The sequence below is a fragment of the Drosophila yakuba genome, chromosome X (assembly GCF_016746365.2).
Source record: "Drosophila yakuba strain Tai18E2 chromosome X, Prin_Dyak_Tai18E2_2.1, whole genome shotgun sequence".
NCBI classification, from domain to species: domain Eukaryota; kingdom Metazoa; phylum Arthropoda; class Insecta; order Diptera; family Drosophilidae; genus Drosophila; species Drosophila yakuba.
Genome location: NC_052526.2, coordinates 1,026,831 through 1,045,792, shown reverse-complemented (window position 1 = coordinate 1,045,792; position 18,962 = coordinate 1,026,831). Strand labels below are relative to the sequence as shown.

The 18,962-nt window shown below is 47.0% G+C and overlaps 4 protein-coding genes across 4 annotated transcripts; all 4 read right to left on the bottom strand.

Annotated features, from left to right (window-relative positions):
- Nucleotides 1-776: 776 nt before the first annotated feature.
- LOC6523890 (putative mediator of RNA polymerase II transcription subunit 26) lies at nucleotides 777-6,073 on the bottom strand. Its single transcript, XM_002099727.3, has 3 exons — nucleotides 5,848-6,073; nucleotides 2,859-3,256; nucleotides 777-2,792 (listed from the first exon to the last, which is right to left on the bottom strand). Exons 1-3 carry the CDS (start codon nucleotides 5,866-5,868, stop codon nucleotides 1,508-1,510), a joined length of 1,704 nt encoding a protein of 567 aa, XP_002099763.1. The 5' UTR covers nucleotides 5,869-6,073; the 3' UTR covers nucleotides 777-1,507.
- Nucleotides 6,074-8,989: 2,916 nt separating this feature from the next.
- LOC6523889 lies at nucleotides 8,990-13,078 on the bottom strand. The gene is made up of 3 exons (XM_039377491.2): nucleotides 12,535-13,078; nucleotides 10,525-10,880; nucleotides 8,990-9,760 (listed from the first exon to the last, which is right to left on the bottom strand). Exons 1-3 carry the CDS (start codon nucleotides 12,535-12,537, stop codon nucleotides 9,082-9,084), a joined length of 1,038 nt encoding a protein of 345 aa, XP_039233425.1. The 5' UTR covers nucleotides 12,538-13,078; the 3' UTR covers nucleotides 8,990-9,081.
- Nucleotides 13,079-14,583: 1,505 nt separating this feature from the next.
- Nucleotides 14,584-16,653, bottom strand: LOC6523888. The gene is made up of 2 exons (XM_002099725.3): nucleotides 15,670-16,653; nucleotides 14,584-15,598 (listed from the first exon to the last, which is right to left on the bottom strand). Exon 2 carries the CDS (start codon nucleotides 15,596-15,598, stop codon nucleotides 14,777-14,779), a length of 822 nt encoding a protein of 273 aa, XP_002099761.1. The 5' UTR covers nucleotides 15,670-16,653; the 3' UTR covers nucleotides 14,584-14,776.
- Nucleotides 16,654-16,725: 72 nt separating this feature from the next.
- Nucleotides 16,726-17,509, bottom strand: LOC6523887. The gene has a single exon (XM_002099724.4). The coding sequence runs from the start codon at nucleotides 17,409-17,411 to the stop codon at nucleotides 16,806-16,808; it is 606 nt and encodes a 201-aa protein (XP_002099760.1). The 5' UTR covers nucleotides 17,412-17,509; the 3' UTR covers nucleotides 16,726-16,805.
- Nucleotides 17,510-18,962: the final 1,453 nt, after the last annotated feature.

Below are 18,962 nucleotides of genomic sequence, written 5' to 3'. Positions count from 1 at the left end.
TTCCATTTGCATTCGCCAGTCGCCAATTGCATTTGCATTCCCACTGCCGCTTGATCCTCCAATCGGGATGGTGATCCCAGTTGTGTTAACAATACGATTTGTTGATGGCCCAATATAATTTTTTTGTTTTGTAGCTCTGGGAAGGCTTCCAGTAAAGTGATTCAGGGAATCGGTGTCTTCCCCGTCCGGAATCTTATCAATCATCCAGCACTTTCCTTTCGGTATGCACAAAAAGTGAAAATTACCATTTAAAGATCTGAAACGAACGATTGCTACGCCCCAACAATGGACCCATAAAACGGCAGATTTACCAGAAACCACTCCGCAACAAAATTGTATGTGAGGTCTGCAAGCAGTTCGATGCACAAACGTACGAGTATCATATTCCAGTATTTTCAAAGCACCACAGCTGCCACAGTGTAGCCATAATACTTACTTTGTATAAGTGGAGCTTGTTGATTAACTATCACCGATACAGTTGAAATCACATACCTAGAGTTCTTTCCATGTTAAGTAATGGTTTTAAAAATTGTACTCTCCAGCAAGGTGCCACCTTCCTTGCGAATTTCCTGCGGGGTTTTCCCCGACTTTTCCAGTTGCGTGCCTGCTATCAATTCGGTGCATTTAACTTACCAAAAATTGGATGTAACACTCGTGGAAAAATCATTCAGCTCTTAGTACTTCAGTTACGCGGGATTTGATGATATTTTTATGGTTTTTCTGCGTGACTTCCGTGAATTGGCGAAATACCCGAATAAAATAAAAATACTGAGCTATTTGGTTTTCAAATTAATTTCTTTTCGGTTTAATCGTACAAAAATACAAGTACATATAGGTAAATCAAGAAGCACATTAAAACTAAATATTGCACACATGATCAGCAGCACATTTTCTTGGTTAACAATATAAACAACATAAAAAAAACGTCGTACAAAATAATGAAAAGCGAATGTGTCCCGGCAGCACCTCTTCACTAAGAAAGGTAAAAGTCTGCCTATCTTAAGGCGCACTCTTTTCCGGCCAAAAGTATGCCTTGGCTTAGGGATTGCGGGTAGGTGTTAGATGAGATTTGGAGCTGGAGGATCACCCCGGGATCTTTCTGCTCCTCTAGCTTGGAATAAATACTAATGAGCGGATATCAGGCACAAGAAGCAATTGTGTTAACAATACGAGCAAACGTGGGGATGGCACTCACTGGAATTTTACTGTCTTGCTGGACTTTATGCCCCTAGCCTTAAAAGTAAGCTGGGCATCACTACTTTACACATCTGCAATCAGCAGATGTTTGGGAAATGAGTGCGAAAGATGTCTCCGGATTTTAGAATTCGTTTTAAAGATGGCTTGGATATAGAGACACATTATAGAATTGAAAGATTTTAAATATTCCGAGAATTCTGAGGCATCGTTGAAAGTGGCCCAGTTTGAAATTGGTGTAGTTGATCCAGGCAGAGACAGTGCGTTCTTTCAAGTGAGTTTCCACGCCCCCAAATGGACATGTATCCAGACATCAGCCCTCGAGCAGCTGTGTCGTCTTGTATTCCACAGCCGAACCCATTTCAGCGCCCAGTTTCTCCCTCACATACTCCCTGATCTGCTGCAGTCCCTTGTCGCCCGCACTGGGCCCCACATCCGCATCCGCGGGTTCCGGCTTAGCCGCCCTCTTACCCTGGCGCATCTTGATCGCATGGGCGTGGTAGTTGAAGGGCCGTTCGCCCTCCGACTGCTGCTCCTGCTCCTCGATGTCAGACTGCTGTTGCTGCTGCCGCTGGTGGTGATGCTGCTGCTGCTGCTGGTAGGGATACGGATTGAAAATGACCTTGGTGTGGGTGGGTCGTGGGTTGTTTTCCGTGATGGGCAGACTGTGCTCCGCCTCCGGTTCCTGTTCGGAAACACCTGAAGGACCTGTCGGTGGATCAGACTCCGGCACGTATATTGGCTGCTGCTGCTGCTGATGATGATGATGGTGATGCTGTGGCTGTGGCTCCGGTTCCTGTTCCGGCTGGGCCATTGCTATCAGATAGAGCTGAGGCTGCTGCTGCAGATGGGATTGCGGCTGGGCATAGTAGAACTGTGTGGGCTGCTGGTAGTCCATGGGCGCGTAGTATTGTTGCGGCTCATATTGTTGCTGCTGCAGCTGCAGCGGTTGCTGTTGCTGGTGGCGACCCTTGTAGCTCTGGTAGACATCATCGATGGGAGCATACTGCACTGGTGCCGGCGTGGGTGCCAGTTGGTGGGCATAGCTCACTTCCTGGTGGTAGGTGGCAGGTTCTGGTGGCACGTACTGCTGCGAAGGATCCACATGTTGCGGCTGCTGTTGGTGTTGTTGCTGCTGATCTGCCTCCTGGAGCAAGCTGAGGTACTGGGCCGCTCTGATCTCGAGATACTGCTGGAGAAGGGTTTGCAAATGGGCGGCGTACTTGGCGGGTCCCGGAATGCGCAGCACAATGACAGGCTCCTGATATCCCCCGTGGCCACTGGATCCTCCGGCACCACTAGGACTTTCCGCTTCATCCTGGGGCAGATCAATCTGCGGCTGCTCGGGGGCGGTGTGCTGCGGTTGGGTTTCATAGCTGGTCTGGGGCTTGAGCTCGTAGGAGTACGAGGGTTCGATGGTCACGCTGGTCACTTGCTCGTGGTTGTGGTGGTGGTGCACTGCCGGCTGGTGTGGCTCCTCCTGCTCCTCTGGAAGTGGCTGGGGATGGGCAAAGCCCGAGGGAATGTCATGCTGCGAGTACGGGTAGAACATGAACTTGGGCGGCGTGTAATCATAGCCAGGATGCGAGTAGCCGTATCTGTTTGGATGTAAAAGTTAAATGGGTTAATATACATTTGGGTAATCTTGTTTTTCATGGCCTCACCCCAAGTCCCCCTCGATGGTCCTCTTGCTGTTCTTGCCACCGCTACTCGTGGAATTATCCCTCTCCACCTTAATCTTGATCTTGTCTCCGTGCAGCTTGAACTGCTTGTCCAGCTCCTTAATAAATTCCAGATCATCCGCCGGCAGATTGCCAAATGTCTCGGTTAAGGCCGGTGCTTTGGTGGTGCTTTTGGTGGTTGCCGATGTGCCGATCTTTACGCGTGGCTTACTGGGCTTCAAAGTGGTTGCTCTGCTGATGGCAATTGGCACTGTCGTTGGCGTTTTGGTTGGTCGCTTCTTCAGGGTGGTAACCTTTTTGGGAAATCCATTGCCCTTTGAACCACTCCCCTCTGAATGGCTCAAGCCGCGGGCCAAGCACAATATGGCACTAAGAGTGCCCTGTAAAATAAAGACAATCACGCCAAAGAATATAAATAAATTGGCAAAACAAAGAGCCTATATACGGTTAGAATTTCATATAAAGTTTAGCTCCCAGTTGGCGAATTTCCCTATGAAAATTAGTTCTTTAATTTTTAGCTACTTCAATATTCCATTGCCGGAAAGCCATTAGGTTCATTGTTGGAATAACTCAACTTGGATTGTGAAAAGCATTGGTTTTGTTTCCAATCTTGGTTCGGGCTCAAGGTAAGAGGCGCAGACAATAAAGGGAGACAAAGGGGAACAAAGGGGGAGTTGGAAACAAAAGCTGTGGGCCATCCACTCGTGGTGTTGCTTCGATTTCGCTCTCAATATCGATCGTTAAACCAATCGATGCACAACACACGCTGAGAAGAGGTTTCACATTTGACATTTTATCAAGCGAATTGGTGTTGTAATTGAATCTCGTTGCTTTTGAGTTCGTGTCTTAAGTCTTTTGATTTTAGCGCTTGTTCGCAGTTCGTGCCTTCAGTCATTTGATTCGCAAATGGTGGTAGATACACTAATGATCTGGGTGACGATTATAGGTTACGGTCGATAACTGTTGTTGATACATGCGAATTATGATGAGTTATTAGCTTGAAATTATTGTTTTAAATCCAGTTTAGGCCAGGTAATTGCCACTACTAATTTTTACTCTTTAATGTCAGATTTCCAATTGAAATGGAAGACTAGCAAAATAATTTATTTTGGAATTTATTTTGCATGCCATAATTAAAGCATGCGCCTCTCCCACTTTTCCATGTCCAGACATAAATTCGTATTTCGTTTGGGTAGTTAAGTTTTAATTGCACTTTGTGACTCGATTATCCAGTGTGTGTGTGTGTGTGTTACCCGAAACTAGGACAGTGTGTCAAGTCATTTTAATAGTCGTTGTCGTCTCTTTACTGCTGGTTGCTTATGCAGCAGTTGTTATTTTAGCCGTTAAGCAGGAAGAGTTTTTTTCGGCACACTTGCCACAAGACAGCCGCAACAGCGCATAGTTGCGAATTTTTGTCAAACCCTCGCTTGAGCTGTAGGAGCTTTGGGACCCGAAGAGCGGACAGCTTTTATGTAAGCTCCAGCTCCAGCCCCAGCTCTCATACAGAAGGAGCAGAGCAGACCAGCAACTAGTTAGATCTGTCTTTCGCATTGATTTATCTTTACCAATTATTTTCTGTAATAATGTAATTGAATTGCATCGGGCCTCGCAGTCGCCTTTCACTCGGCGCACAAAGAATCGAGTTGGTGGGCGATTTTTGCGGCAGAGATGAGATTCACATTCCCATTCCCATTCCCGCATTACAAATTACGAGCTACAAACAACAGCAAGTCGGGGCAAACGATCGTCACGCAACGCGTGCAAATTAGTCGGACTTGGATTTTGCCCAGTTTGTGTGTGGTGTGTTGGTTATTGTTTCACTTTCGTTGTTGCATCATCCGCAGCAGCAACACACCAGCTGCTGCAACATCAAAGCCAAGCACAACAATAAAATGTAAATTAGACGTCTACAGATTATCCTGCCAATGGCTGAGCGGCGCCTTCTTCCCCTTCAGATGGGGCGTAATAACTTTATGTAACCACACGAGTGGCGACTTCAGCAAACGAGTTCTGCTTGCGCCGCTTGAGTCTTTCCCAGCACTGAGAAGGAAAATACTATAACTGAACATGTAGATGGAGTAACAATATGTAAGAATAGTAATAATATAGTCAAGGTTCTCGTTCATAATTCTTAGTTGAGATAATTGAATAATACCCTCCTAATATACATAAATTAAATACAGGAAAGAACCCTTGAGATTTTTCAATACATATATCAATACTTATTGATCTTAGAAACTTTTTATTTTAAACATAATTCCTTAAATAAACTGATTTGAAACGCTCTCTGGTGAGGATTTTTTCTATTAACTAAAAATCTTGCAACAATTCTAATACATCATTAGTTTCTGGTTCAGAAAGGTTAAAAAACTTGGACTGTAACATAACATAACAAAGATTTTATAAATACAAGAGCTAGACGACAGCTTGATTTAATGTAAAGACGATACCACCCCTAATTTTCGCTCTGTGTGCACATTTGCGTAAACGGATTTCTGCTGACCACTTAACCAATCGCCTGTGATTCTGCCGCTTTATCGTCCAATTAGTGGACGACTAACGCAACACAACTCAGCCCCTCCATCGTGCTGTTTGATAGATGGAACTGGACACGGACTGGCAAAGTGGACAAGGGCAGTGTCAGATGGCCGAGTGGCCAAGTGGTTAAGTGGCCGAAGGGCAGTAGTCAGTGGAGCGAGTGAAGAGGTCAAGATTACCGAGATATGGCAACTAGCGGGAGTTGGGAGTTGGCAGTTGGGAGTTCATTGCATCGTACACCTGGCTGAGTTGGTTGAACTGCAACCACTTTCTAAGCCGGCTTGGCTGCCACTGCACCACTTGAATGCAAATTAATTTGTCAGCCGACGACTGACTAGTTTTTATCCCGCACAAATTGCACAATTCGATTGGTGGGTGGGTCTAGTTTCCGGGTTTTCCAAAGAAGATTGTATAATCTTACTCCTGCTCTTACCAATACTAGCGCTAATCTCATGGCGATTCCAGGTCACAATTCACAATTTCACCAAATCCAATTTTTATAATATATATTCTATGCACTTTTCAATACATTTGTGTCTTTGAGAACCAGAAAAAAAATAGCAAGGGTACACGGCCGGGTTCGTTGGGTTTAAGTGTCTATAAGATTCGAATTCGGAGTCGGAGTCGGAATCGGAATCGGAGCGGTGCTAGCGTTCAAAAGTCGCGCCTCTTACTGCGGATGGCGCTGGCGATGCTCGCGGTTTTTATATCGCAACCACAGCATAACAACTTGGTCTTCGGGTTGCATCAAGCTGGAATATCGGCTTCGGAGTTGGAGTTGAAGTTGAATTTTTGAAGCTGAAGCTGAAGCCAAAGCCAAAGGCAAAGGCGAAGGCGGACTGTGGACAGTAGACCGTGGATCGGGGATTGGGGATCGGGAAAAGAAGACCGAAGTTCACCATTAATGACACCGCACGTCTCTGTGTGTGACTGAAGGTGTAGGTTGTCTGGGATTGCCCCAACTGTAAACAAAGTGCTGAAGTACTTTAGATGCTGGTCAGATACAGAGAGATAAAATGCAGAGAAAAACTGTTGCGGAATTGGGAAAACGACGCTTGAGGCACGGGCATAAATAAGGGAGATATTACAGATGAGAAAGCGCACTTTTATTCATTGAATATATTCCATTGCCATCTGAGCATTACTTTCCGAGCTGAGAATCATAGATCATAGCATAGATCGACCTTGATTCGCCATGGGAGAGCAATCTTTCACATGGCCCTTTTGTAATATGTATGTATAGTACCTAACCAGATATGGAGGGAACTGGGGAAACCTTTCCAATTTCTTTGGGGACAAAAGAGCGGCGCTTTTGTCTTGGCTTTTCCAGTTCAAGTTCAAAGCCATAAAAATATTGGCGTAACTTTGGCTTATGACAAAGGCCTGGACTTAAAAGTCCGATTCCCCGGGGCCTTTCATTTTGAGTGAATACGTATTGGGTTCATTATGATTATTTCTGTATCTCTCTGCCCCGCATAAGGCCACAAACCAATCGAAACCGAAACAGCAACAGCACAGAAATTTGCATCAAAACAATTGCAGAGCATCCCATCCAGATGGGAAAAATAGAGAGTGCCAGAGGTCCGCGAGTAGTGGCACTTTAATTGGCGCATTAAGTTGTTTTCGCTTGGGTTTGGCCTGGGATTTGGAGTGGCTTTTGGCTTTGCCCAGTGCCAAAGGAGAAATGGCATAACAAGAGTGGAGTTTTTTTTTTTCTTTTCATTTGGATCGTCGCTGGTGGGATTTGGTAATCCATTTTGTCAAAAGACACAAGACACGACACTAAGCGAATCGAGATAACGATAAAAGGCAGTAGATAACTAAACACTGGAAACTAAAACCCAAAAACATCATTCGCAATCACGAGGCTGCACTGTCGAAAGTGTTTTTGCCGCTGGTACCCTTGGGTTTGCAGTTTCGGGCGTTTCAGGCGTTTCAGGGTCGTCGACAATCTCCAAAAGTGACATGATGAACTCGTAGGACTTCCGTTGCCGTAAAGAAAGTGCATGCGAGCATAGAACCGAAACAAGTTCGTCCGTTTAGGCTTAAATAGTTGGATGTTAATGCTTGGAGGTTTAACGTTTAGGGTATCCCTTCGTCGCTATTTTTGTTGCCATTTTCTTTAGCTTCCATCGATGGGCGCACACCGATAAGGAAAATGCGCAATTGAAATGCTGGTCAGCTCGCCAGTTCGATGCTCTTTTGTACTCTGGCACTCCAATCCACTCGATTCCGCCCAATTCCGATGCCAACAATGACCGGAGCGAATCCAAGACGCGGCTAAGCAAACATTGCAAAATGAAGCGTCAAAACCAACTCTCAACCTTAGCTCAATTTCAACAATTCAACTAGCCATGGCTCATTGTTCAGAGGTGCAACAATGTCACTTAGTCAGACGTCATAATGCGGCATTATGACGGCTGACTATTTATTGTGCTGGGCAAGTCCCATGGTGAAGAGGCCTACGGATTACGGATCGCATCTCACACAAAGCCAAAACCCAAAACCCAAAGGCAAAGGCAAAGGCAAAAGCCAAAAACCAAGATCGAGAAGACTGACCGTGGGCATCGTCCACAAAGCGCGACCCTTTATCAATTCGAATGCATATTTACGATCGAGCCCACGATTTATTTCGGCTCGTACAACTGGAGCGAGTTGTGACCCCACGAGAAGGTCGTTGGCTCTGGCTCAATTCAGTTTTTTTACATCGAGATTTCTTACATCCATTCTCAAATGAAATAAACCAAATGGATTACGCACTGTTTTTCTCTCAGTGTGGTCTTTGTCGTCACCGGAATCAACGGCAGCCAGGAAATACCCTTTAAAACAGGGCAGGGCTGCCCGTCAGCGCCATCATCATCATCCTTACTTTCCGTCTGCCGTCTGTCGTCTGCATATTTAATGGGTGACAAACAATGCAGCAATTTTGTGCTTCATTAACAGCCATGAGATGGCCAAAAGAAGCGCAACGAAACGAGGCGAAACGAAAAAAACGGCAACGCAAACAACTGCCACAACTCGAAAATCGCAAGTTGCAACTGCAGCATCTTCGCTTCCTACTTGCATAAATCTCCACCTGTCCGTCTTCCAGTCTCGTGTCTTTTGTCTTCTGTCTCGTGGATTTCGAAGCCGCATCTCTGCATCTCTGCACACTGCCACACAAATCATAATTTTGTGGCCACTCCGAGTGGCATCGCAGCGTAATTGTTTGTTATTGCTGGCTGTTTGGTTTATGGCCGCGATTACGTGAGCAAAACCCCTGGGGGAGAGTCCAAGGAATCGAATCGGTGGCTTTGGGGCTCAACTGGCTCATTGACAAAGTCACATATTGCACATTTTATGCGATTGGCTTCGCTTTTGGCCTGCGATGGCCTGGCCTGGCTTTAAATGGAGAGCTGAAGAGCTGGAGCGCTGAAGATGCGGCTTGTTGCCCATGTGCATGCTGTTATGTGATCACCGCTCAACTTTATGAACGGAGAAATCTAATTTCATCACGAGACTCACCTCGCATGGCAATAGGTTCTTTATAACACTGCATGCAATCTGCTTTCCCTGGCAAACAAAATGCAAACTTATTTCTGCTGCAATAAATATTCGTATTTGTAGGTATTATTAAGAATATAATAATTAAATCGTACGCTAAACCCGAACTAAGGTTAATGTAAGGCTAGTTTTCCTTGAGTTTACCGGGCTGTCCCAGCGATTTCTTCACGATCCTCGAACGCTCCTCCTGCGAATCCCGCTTGTAGAGCCTCAAGTGCGGCGGAGCGGGATACGCGAGCGTTTGCCGTTGAATGGGAGTGAATCCTTGCTGTGACTGTGCCTGTGGCTGGTGCTGCCTAATGAGGCGCAGGACCTCCCAGCTGGGAATGTACGAGTCGAGCAGTGACTTCGAGGAACGTCCAGCGAACAAATCGGGCGTGGGATCCGGCTGCGATGGCCGGAACGGCCTGATCCTCTCCAGCCCGCCCGGTCGTCGAGTGGTGAAGCTCACAAAGCTGGGCGGATACGGCAGCGGAACCCGCGGCCCATTCGCGTAGTGGCGCTGGGGCGGCTGAGCGGGAGCGTAGGCGAACTGCTTGGACTGCTGAACCGACAGGGGCTGGCCGATGGCCCGGCTACCCTGGGCGGTAAATCCGTAGATGAACGGCGGCCGGGCTTGGGGCGGCGGAAGGGGGCGTGGCACTGGGAGGGGCAGGGCATTACTGGTCACGTATGGAGGAAGGGCGCGTAGCCCCAAATCCAAGTCGTAGGGAACTATGGGTTTGGCGAATCGATTAGCTGAGGCGGCCACCGTTGTCGTCGCTGGCGAGGGCGTGGGAGTGGGCGTGGCAGCCGTGGGGCCACTGAAAGAAACGAAAGGAAAAGAAGCTGATTAAGAAACGGATTAAGTCCTTTGAATTACAGCAATCGTTGGCTTCATTTGTCGGAAGCTAAGGCGATTGTAAGTGAAATGCTGCCATTTCAACACTTTCAGCCACTAACTAACTAATTTAGCCATCCAAAATTGGCTCAAAGCGATCGTTGGGCCCAAAATAACGGCTCCTATCCGTCGCCTTTACGATTAGCATTTCTGTTGCCAATTTGCAATCTTCAAGCGGCAATTTGCACGTCAATCAAGAGCCCAACTAGCCTCAATCAGTTGGCCAGCAAAGGGGGGTAACTATCCTGATCCTCAGTCTGCTGTTAAGTGAACATTGTTATTGACTGCATTTAAGGTATTTTATTTTATTTATGAAATATTGCTTTAAAGACGCTTCTCAATTCAAAGCGTAGATTCTGGATGTTTGTGTGCATATGAATGCTTTTCACAGCAATTGGTAAATATAAATATAAAGTACTGCTAGTTAAACTGAACGCTTTCTTTGCACATCTTATATTTCAAGTGTGTTTTTCTTTTGGAATACTTTTTTCAAATTTTCCGGTTCAGTCTTATGTTATTTATTGCTCGTAATCATTTCCAGTTTCTGATTTAAGCTTAAAAGCTACGAGCTTTTTCGTTTGGCGAACTCGCTCTGGTCTCAGCTAAAACTTGGGCTTTTTCTTACTTAGTTTTAAGCCCCAAAAAAGTAGTTTAAACTTGAAAAGCTCGCTTTCAGCGAATACTCACACGTAGAGCACACCTGGCAGGTGGGAGGGAAAGGCGTAACCCGAACTGAGCTGCTGGTGCTGTTGCTGCAGCTGACGCAGCTCCTCCAGTCGCCGATTCCGCTCGAGATCCCGCTCGCGTTGGGCGGCCTCCTGAATGTAGCTGGGCGGCAAACTGGCGGCCACATTCGGCTGCCACTCGTAGCGATTGGGCAGCAGTGGCGGCCGGTTGAGGTCCAACTGCTGCAGGTGGTCCCTTTCCAGGTCGTCCAGGCGGAGGGGCAGTGGCGAAGTGTCGTCATCGTAGCCAGGAGGTGGCAAGATGCCGTGGACATTGTTAATGAAAACCACGAAGAGCAGAATGAGGTGGTGCAACACCTGTTGTGGAGTAAGGTGGAAGTTTGAAAAAGGTAACAATTAGAAGGGCCATATCAACAACATGTGGTAACATAATCCCCACAATTAAGTCCCAATCCATTATCAGCAAGTGTATTCGCAACTTGGCGCTGTGAATGAGAAGTGTGTCTCTTTTGCGGTTTCAACTTCGGTGAAAGGTTCAGTTTTGGCGCCTTTCGCTGAGCTGCGAACGGACCACGCCCACCAGCGCCTATTGATGCGTTTAATTGCGTTTGACCACTTTTAATTTAGCTCGAAATTGCAAAAGGGCGGGCAGGGGATTTCCCAATGTTTTTCTTTGTTTCTCGCAGCTTTGATCGCCTTCGAGAGGAACGGTCAGTGGACTGTTGTGGTCCGAGACAAATCGCGGTGCGAAATCTGGACAGGCCAAGCCCCGGCGGTGGGTGTAACATCCCCTTTTGAAGCCACCTCTCCACCTCTCCACCTCTCCACTTCGATCTGGCACCTGCTGCCGAAGGCCGCACCACTGATAAGCCACTTGCGGAGCAGCCTTTCTAAAACGAAATCTTTAAATCGAAACTGCAGGCTCTGGCCAAGCAACTTACGACCATTTGTCACGCGATGAAGAAGCATTCCAGTTGATGTGGCAATACTTGCCGCCAAATGCTGTGCACTCCACTCTGCAACTCTGCAAAACTAGTTGCAGTCACTAAGTCACATGCGTGGCCCAGTTTAAGCGGTCTTTCAAATTGGATATTTGAAATATTTGGATATTTCGGCGGCCCCGGGTCGGCTAATGATCCCAACCAGGTCAGATGACATAAGACTTGAGATCCGAGACATCAGACACAAGACGCTAGATGCAAATGCAGCTTGATTGATGGCCTAAAGAAGCTAATGAAGTGCGCATCGTTAACACGCGTAATTTGCGCGCCTCTTTCATGGAAACATGGGCAAAAAGCGACCACACATAGTGTAAACATGGCTGCAAAACTCAAAGGAAAAATTAAATGAAAAAACCGAGATTATACGAAAAACTTAAGACACAAACTAGGCACAGGGCCAGCGAATAAACTTCGATTAGGTCGGCTGATTGTAGTTCAAGTCGATCGCGTGGAAGTGCAATGTTAGATGTTTTAAAAGCATAAGAAGTTTACATTGTTGTCGCTGAAAATCCTGGTTCAACGGCCTTTCAATTTAGTTTTCTCCACGCAAGGGGGAATATTTATCTATTACTATGTCGCTTTTTATCCGACCGACTACCTCACCCAACTTTCCCCCTTTTGTCCGATCAAATAATACCCTGGTGACATATCATATCATTAATCAATCCGCGGACCATGAAATTGTCTCGGCCGGGCTCATTAGAGATATTTTGTTTTCGAACAACTCAATCAACCGTTCTCCCTTTTTTGCCGTCCGAATATGAACTTTTACTCGAAAAGTTGACTTATATATATTTTTGCATTTCCTTTTCACTGTTAATTTGTTTTTCTGCAACTAAGTGAGTAGTTAATCCTCTCAACATTGATAGTAAAATGGGGTTGTCTTACAGGTTTCTCTGCAGCTAAAATTTGATTACATTTTATGCGTTATGACCCCATTATCAATTTAGTTTACGCTTCTGATGGGTCTATTTGAGACATTATTCCTTTCGAGGCGACTGCAAACGCACCATGATTACAGAACTCCGTTTATGGCCTCCTCCGGTAATAACTTGTGCTTGTTGCTAAGTTGATGATGGGGCTGCTTGACCGCCTTGATCCGGCTAAATGACGATGGTCACTCCTTGGAGGGAACCAGCACAGACAACATTCACCGGTTCGCACGTAACACACTCGGGTGCACCAAAAAAAAAAACAAACAATGTTAGCACTGAACTCGGACCATGTCCAGCAGTCAGCAGTCAGCAATGAAAATGAAGTCGACAAATGGGAAGTAAAGCCAAAGCCAAAAACCAAAACCAAAACCGAACCGAGCGGGAGACGAGCGCTGAGGCGACTGCAATGGCGCGAAGCTCTGACACGGCGTTTTATAGTAGTGGCGTCTAATTCTCTCTGGTCTCAGGCTCAGGTCTCGAAACTCCAATCCCAATCTCGAGTATCGGAACCAAATGGGCAGCATTTGTTGGCCAGCTTCACGAGATGCAGATGAGCGAAGGATGGAAAGATGGTAGATGGATAGATGGATAGATAGTTGGATAGATGGAACACAAAGGCGGATTGGATCCGTTTAGAGCTGCGGCAATTAATTGAAAAGGAAAGTAAATAGCTGCAAGCTCGGCAACTCAAATTGAAATCATTTCAAACTCAATCAGCGGCAACAAAGCGAGCACCGCCCAGCAACAACAAAGGCTAATTTACGCGTTTTAAAGTGTTATAACAACGTCGGACAAGTGAAGCGCGCACCCCTTCGAAACAGCCATGTATGTATGTAAGTCATCTACATCTGAAGGAAAATACGACCATTAATCGAGTTCGAGTTCGCCTTCGACTTGGACCCAGTCGCGTGGATTCAAACTAAAAGTCAGAGAAGTCGGACCATCGATAACCGCTCATTTCCGCAGCCCAAAACTTTGTGGCAAGTGGCCATCCGAGCCAACCGACCCATCATCCCATCATCCAAATCCCATTACAAGGGATTCACCGCCACAGGGCGTCCTCCACATTATCGTGGGCATGGGTATGGGTATATAATCTCGTCATCGTCGGTGCATCGACGACATGTGGAATGGTCGGAATGGAATTGAAAGTGAATTGTGGCACTCAGTGCGCAGTGGAATGCCTCCCAAATTGCGTTTGGTACCCTTACTGAAGATAGGATGGAAGCGGATAAGTTTGACGCGTTCTTGAAATTACCAATATAATTCTTCACTTTCTATCAAAAAACTAATGTTAAATAATTATTTTGATTCGCATTGAGTCGAATGATTTGCAGGGTATAACCAATTCATACTTGAATTAGACTTGAAGAGCATACCATTGTCGATGTTTCGCCGCGAAATACCTTTGGTCATTTGCTCCACTTAATGCGGCAAGTGAAAGATGCTTTGGGCTGAGCCCCTTTACTTACCCCGCCACTTGGAGTGGAGGCAATGAAGGCCCTATTTCGATTTGAGCCAGTTAATTCCAAATAAATTTGTCAAATTGTGACAATTAGGAGTAGACAGATGAAATGGCTGGCAGCACTGACGCAACTCCAAGGTTTTGTGGCACACTCGCTGTAACTATAGTAAACTAAACTATACAATCCGTCTCTGTTCCGGTCGGGCGCGAAATAGTGTTTCTGGTCACTTTCACGCAAATGAAAGAGAAACAAAAACAATGGCCCTGCATTCTGCACAAGACCACAATACAAGACGACCTTCGTCTGGGGCTTCCAGCCTAAAGCCCAAAAGGTGGAGGAGCACTCCTCCATTTGAGGTGTGTTTGTGTGTTTGTGTGTTTTTGTTTGCTCGCTGTCCCCTTTTTGGCGGCTGTGCAAATAAACAATCTAGATACGGTAACGTCTGGATTTCATTTGGGTTTATTTGGTTGGGTCATCTTAGCACGGTGTTGAGTTGTTGGGCTGTTGGTGTGAAAACGAAAGGTGGAAGCCCGCTGAAGAACGACACCAGTGACTCAGATAAAAGGGAGTTATGTAAATTAAATGGAAAGAAAACAACTTTGGCACATGTGGTATATACTCGTACTGCTCATGTTTCCCATTATAAAAGTCGCGGCTGTTGAATTATGAGAAAATTTATTTCTGTAGTCACAAGACGGTAGGGTTTTAAGGTGAGTCTTAGAAAATTACATGTTTGTGCGCTTCTAGACTTGTAAAAAAGTAATCACAGGCTCACTCTATACACAAGGCTTTGTTCCAGAAGAAAAAAAAAGAGGCTTAAACGTTGTGAGACTTTGGCGGTAGCTTACATCCTATGGCCTGGTCCTCAGGTACAAGTGTGGACCATTGGCGGCGGCGTCATGGCCTCCAGGCAATCCCATCGAGGCGGCTGGCAAGTACTCGTTGAGATTGAGCGAGAACGAGGGCGGGAAGTGTTTGTCCTTCGCCTCGCGATTGATCCGATAGGTGTTGCGGAAGGCGGCCGCCGGATTGATGGACGACCCACTGGCGTATCCCTGGAGGGCAGCGTAGTTGGGCGGCAGAGCACTCAGAACAGTGGCCGTCCGTCCTCCGAAGTCCGGCTGTGCGCCGGCGGAGATTGCTGGAGGAGATCCGGCGGCTGCTGCGGCAGCCGAGAGGTACGGCGAGATGGGCACTATGATCGGTCGGGTGGGAATCAGCTGCAGGTACTGAACCGAGTTTCCGGATCCATCTTGGATTGTCTGCGCCGGAAGATACTGCATGAGCATGGGAGTGGACGGTAAACTGGCCACACTTGGTGTTCCGGCCGTTTGCATGGGCGTGAAGTTGGTCTCCATTTCGGGCATCTTGTACGAGGGCTTAAACGCCGGATCCGTTTGTGCCAGAATCTGGGCCTGGAGCTGGTTTTGGGCTTGAGCCTGGCTCTGGACCATGTCGTAGCCACTGGCATAGGCACTCAGCGAGTTCAGGTGGGCCTCCTGTTGCTGCTGCTGCTGTTGCTGCTGTTGCACCTGTGGCAGGCTGTTCGGGGACTTGGAACCCTTACCGGCGATCTCGGGACTCGAAACGGGGGAAGCCTGAAGGAGGGGCATCACAAGGAGCTGCAGTAGGAAGAGGTGGCAATGGATGTACATGTGTCGGTGGCACAGCATCTACACGTAGCGAATGGGAGAAACGTTAAGGGGTCGTGTTCATGAAATATATTTGCAATAAGTTATTTTACTTGTTCACCCAAAGGATACTATAGTATAACATTTTGCAGCTTATGCCCAAAACTGATTTCAAGGACGCAAAGTGCATCCAAAATCAAAACACTTTGTCGTCAACTGGACTTGTAACTAAACCATATGGATCACCTTGCGAAACACTTTTTTATAAACACAGAAAAAAAAGTATGAGTATTTCACCTCGTTGAATTTCAATGCTGCCTGGGAGCGTGGAAAACACTTGCACTTTTCCTGGCGAGCGACGCGCTTTGATTAACACGGCTGCATTGCGAGCTTGGCTTTTATATCGCTAGTCGACCAATTTCCCGCAATTCCAATTGGCAACAGGCTGCGGCTCCAACTGCAGTTTTAGCCAGAGCAAAACACGGCAGCGTCAGCAAAGCCAACAACAACATTTGGCTGACACTGTCTTGAAGGCATTTCAGCAGCATTGTTGCGTGTGCCAGGCTCTTGCATGTTGCAAGTTGCAAGTTGTAAGTTGCTGGTTGCTATTTGCTATCTGCTATTTACTAGTTGCCGTCGTGTCCATCGCTTTTGGCTACGCTTCAAGTTCAAGTTTACAGCCATCGATCGCACATCAGAGTTTTGGTTTCGTTTACGTTTTCGCTTTCGATCGACTTGCTTTGCTTTACTTTGAGCAGCTGGGTTCCGTCTTCCGAATCCGAATCCGAATCGGTTGTTTGGGGGCGTGGCGTCTTTGGATCTCGCATCGCTCCTCTTCCGCATTGCATATGGGCATGGCTACGGGTACGGCTGCGGCTAACGGGTTTGGATGACAGCCTCCAATGGCTGGTAGTTTGGTCGACAGTTGTCACATTGGCTTCATGGGTTTGGTCAGAAAGTCGATATGCGATATAATAAATGTGCCATTTTTTTGAGATTATCTCTAAGAGAAGCGGACTTCTTTAGGCATACATATGTATGTACATGATTTTGGAAGGTAAGGCACACTGAATCGAAAATTAATGAGGATATTTACTATTATGGTTATTCATAATTCCATATGGGATGAAACCCCACTTGTCCCACTGTGCCCATTAAAACGCTTTTGGTATAATTTGAACCGTAAATTTAGCTATTGACTCAGGTAGACTGATATGGCTGTTCAAGTGGGATGGTGGTCACCACCGACTCAGGTGGCAAAGCTCTGTGCGCTCCTCTGGGATTGGGTCGGCATTGCAGTGCCGGGCTCGAGGCTTCCGAAGATCAGCGCGGAGCAGCGTCGATGAAGGGTGCGACGCCAGTCGAGCATCCCGCAATGGAGCTTCCGGGGCAACGCGGTGGCCCACAGCGACAGCCAGAGAAGACAGGCGCCGATCAGTCCAGTAGTCAGGCCCAAGGTCCAGTACTCGCAGGCCAGAAAGGTTTGCTCCTCGACGGCCAAGGCCTGGAGTATGCCCACAATGGCGCACTGGCAGAGGGACTCAATGCGGTGCCACAGTTTGCTCAGGGTCAGATCCAGCACCAAACAGCAGACGCCTGTTTCCAGGAAGAGCGATGCCCAGGACGACTCATTGCTGCGAAGGTTTCTATTCCCGTTCCTGAACCGCTGATCGGCGGGCAGAGCACTGGGAAACATCCTCACGGCGTGAAGAAGGGTCACCACGCAGGCGGAGAAAAGCCAGGCGCCCAAAAGAGGAGCAGCGGAGCCGGGAGATCCGCGAAAGTAGTAGTAGTACGAGATGCCCAGCACCGAGTGAAGCAGCACCGCCATGATCAAGGCCGTGAGTCGAGCCATCTCAAGAGTTGCTCTTCAGTCTACACTTCCAGATTTACAGGAGTCAAGCTGGGTCGGAAAGCCTGAAACTGAACTATTCAACTGACTTTTGAAGCAGTAGTCACTATTTGTGTTATTTTAAGGAGCCATGAGGGAAGCGAGTTGGACTGCCTTAATGTTTAAAATAATTGATATTATTACATTATTGATTATTATTGATTATTATTATTGATATTATTATGACTGATGCAGCATTCTTGCTGAATTATTCCGTGTGTAGTGGCATAGGTTTCCTCTTTGTGTAATTACAGTCACTGTCCGCGTCACAGTTGGAGTCACAGACACGGCGGCAATGGCAATTATCACCACAAGTCAAACAGGCTTCGATGTCAAGGCCTTGTTTTCCTCATTTCCAGTGGGCTCATTACGTGAGGCAAGTGGAAATGGGAAAAGGGGAAATGTGCTCAATAGTCGTCAGCTTACTTTCATTTTTCTTCGGCCAAAGCTTTGCAGCTTCGCAGCTCCCACTTTTGGACTTTTAAGCTTTAGCATGATCATAAGCTTTTCCAGATCTGCCAACAAAAATGCGTCGGATTAAGCAAAAGGGATTTTCATTTATAAAATGATGAAGTTGGTTGGCATGGAATGAAATCCTTTAGTAAGATTAAAACCCTGAGCTGCAAATAGTCTCATAAAGTCCTGGATGCACTTGCTCCGCGCTGTGCGCTGCCGACATGACGTCCCAATCCTGGTGTTGCTGCTCCTGCTCCGCTTGCTCTGTCAGCAAGTCATAAATCTTGGGCTTCAACTGAACTTGATACATCAAAATGTTGGTCAAATTAAATTTCTTGCGCCTCGTCCTTTCCCCGCTGCTCCTTGATCCTCGCAGGGATTTCACTAGCAGCAGCAGCAGCAGGAGCAGGAGCAGCTGCCAAGTAATTCGTCAAGCTGCTTTGTCCTCCTCCAGCGGCTGTGCTTCTTATCTCATCTCTGGGTGAGCATTGTTGCTCCGCTCCTCTGTGCTGGTGCTGTTCAACTGTCTGACTCCACCAACCACCCACCCACCTACCATCTACCACCCACCAGCTACCACCAGCTACCACCCCCTTTATCCATCCCTGTATCGCCCCGTTTTGGCTGGCTTTCATGTCAACTGCATTTTTCTTTTGCTGTGTTGCTTGTTGTGTGCTGTGCGCTTTTTCACTGCTTTAAACCACTTAATGGGTTTTTTTATGTGGACCTGGCTTAGATGGAAAAGCGCAAGGAGGGTGGTGGGGGGTGGTAGGTGGCATGGCGGTGCCTCGGGGCTATTCATGCTGCAGCTTTCTTGTAGCTTCATTCACAAAGACTTGCAATTCATCAAATCTCGTTAGCCTCGGCTTTTATAGAAAATCTGCAGCTGCTTTTGCTTTTGCTTCTGCTTTTCTTTTCGGGCTTTCGGGGTTTCAGGGGCTATTCCTCCGCTCATTCATCTGCCACGCCCACGGACACGGAGTGGGCGCGGCCGAAGCTTCAGCACCGATTCGCATCCCTTCTTCCATTTCCAAACGGCATTCTATCCTCTGGGATCCT